The 264-nt window shown below is 54.9% G+C and overlaps 1 protein-coding gene across 1 annotated transcript in view; it reads left to right on the top strand.

Moving 5' to 3' along the window:
* EMH_0030050 (uncharacterized protein) overlaps window positions 1-264 on the top strand; it is a gene marked incomplete at both ends in the record, with an annotated part of 4,073 nt that overhangs the window by 2,717 nt on the left and 1,092 nt on the right. Inside the window, one exon of the mRNA XM_013494373.1 lies at window positions 54-264. Coding sequence (XP_013349827.1) covers window positions 54-264 — 211 coding nt within the window. The remainder of the gene's footprint in view (window positions 1-53) is intronic.

Raw genomic sequence — 264 nt, 5'->3', positions numbered from 1 at the left:
GGGTTTAGGGTTTAGGGTTTAGGGTTTAGGGTTTAGGGTTTGTGTGTGTGCAGCCATCGACTCAGAGTTCTTTTGGGGACCTCATTACACCCCACCGCTACGCTAGCTTTGACAGCAGCAGCAGCAGCAGCAGCAGCAGCAGCAGCAGCAGCAGCAGCAGCAGTGCTGCTTTGTCTTTCCTTACGAAGACAGATCCAAGCGAGTTTCTGCTGCAGCAGCAGCAGCAGCAACAGCAGCAGATGCAGCAGCAGATGCAGCAGCAGC

Source organism: Eimeria mitis, genomic scaffold, assembly GCF_000499745.2.
Source record: "Eimeria mitis Houghton genomic scaffold, Emh_scaff1122, whole genome shotgun sequence".
In the NCBI taxonomy this organism is placed as follows: Eukaryota; Apicomplexa; class Conoidasida; order Eucoccidiorida; family Eimeriidae; genus Eimeria; species Eimeria mitis.
The sequence above is the reverse complement of the archived record's forward strand: the minus strand, read 5'-3'. Positions and strand labels throughout refer to the sequence as shown.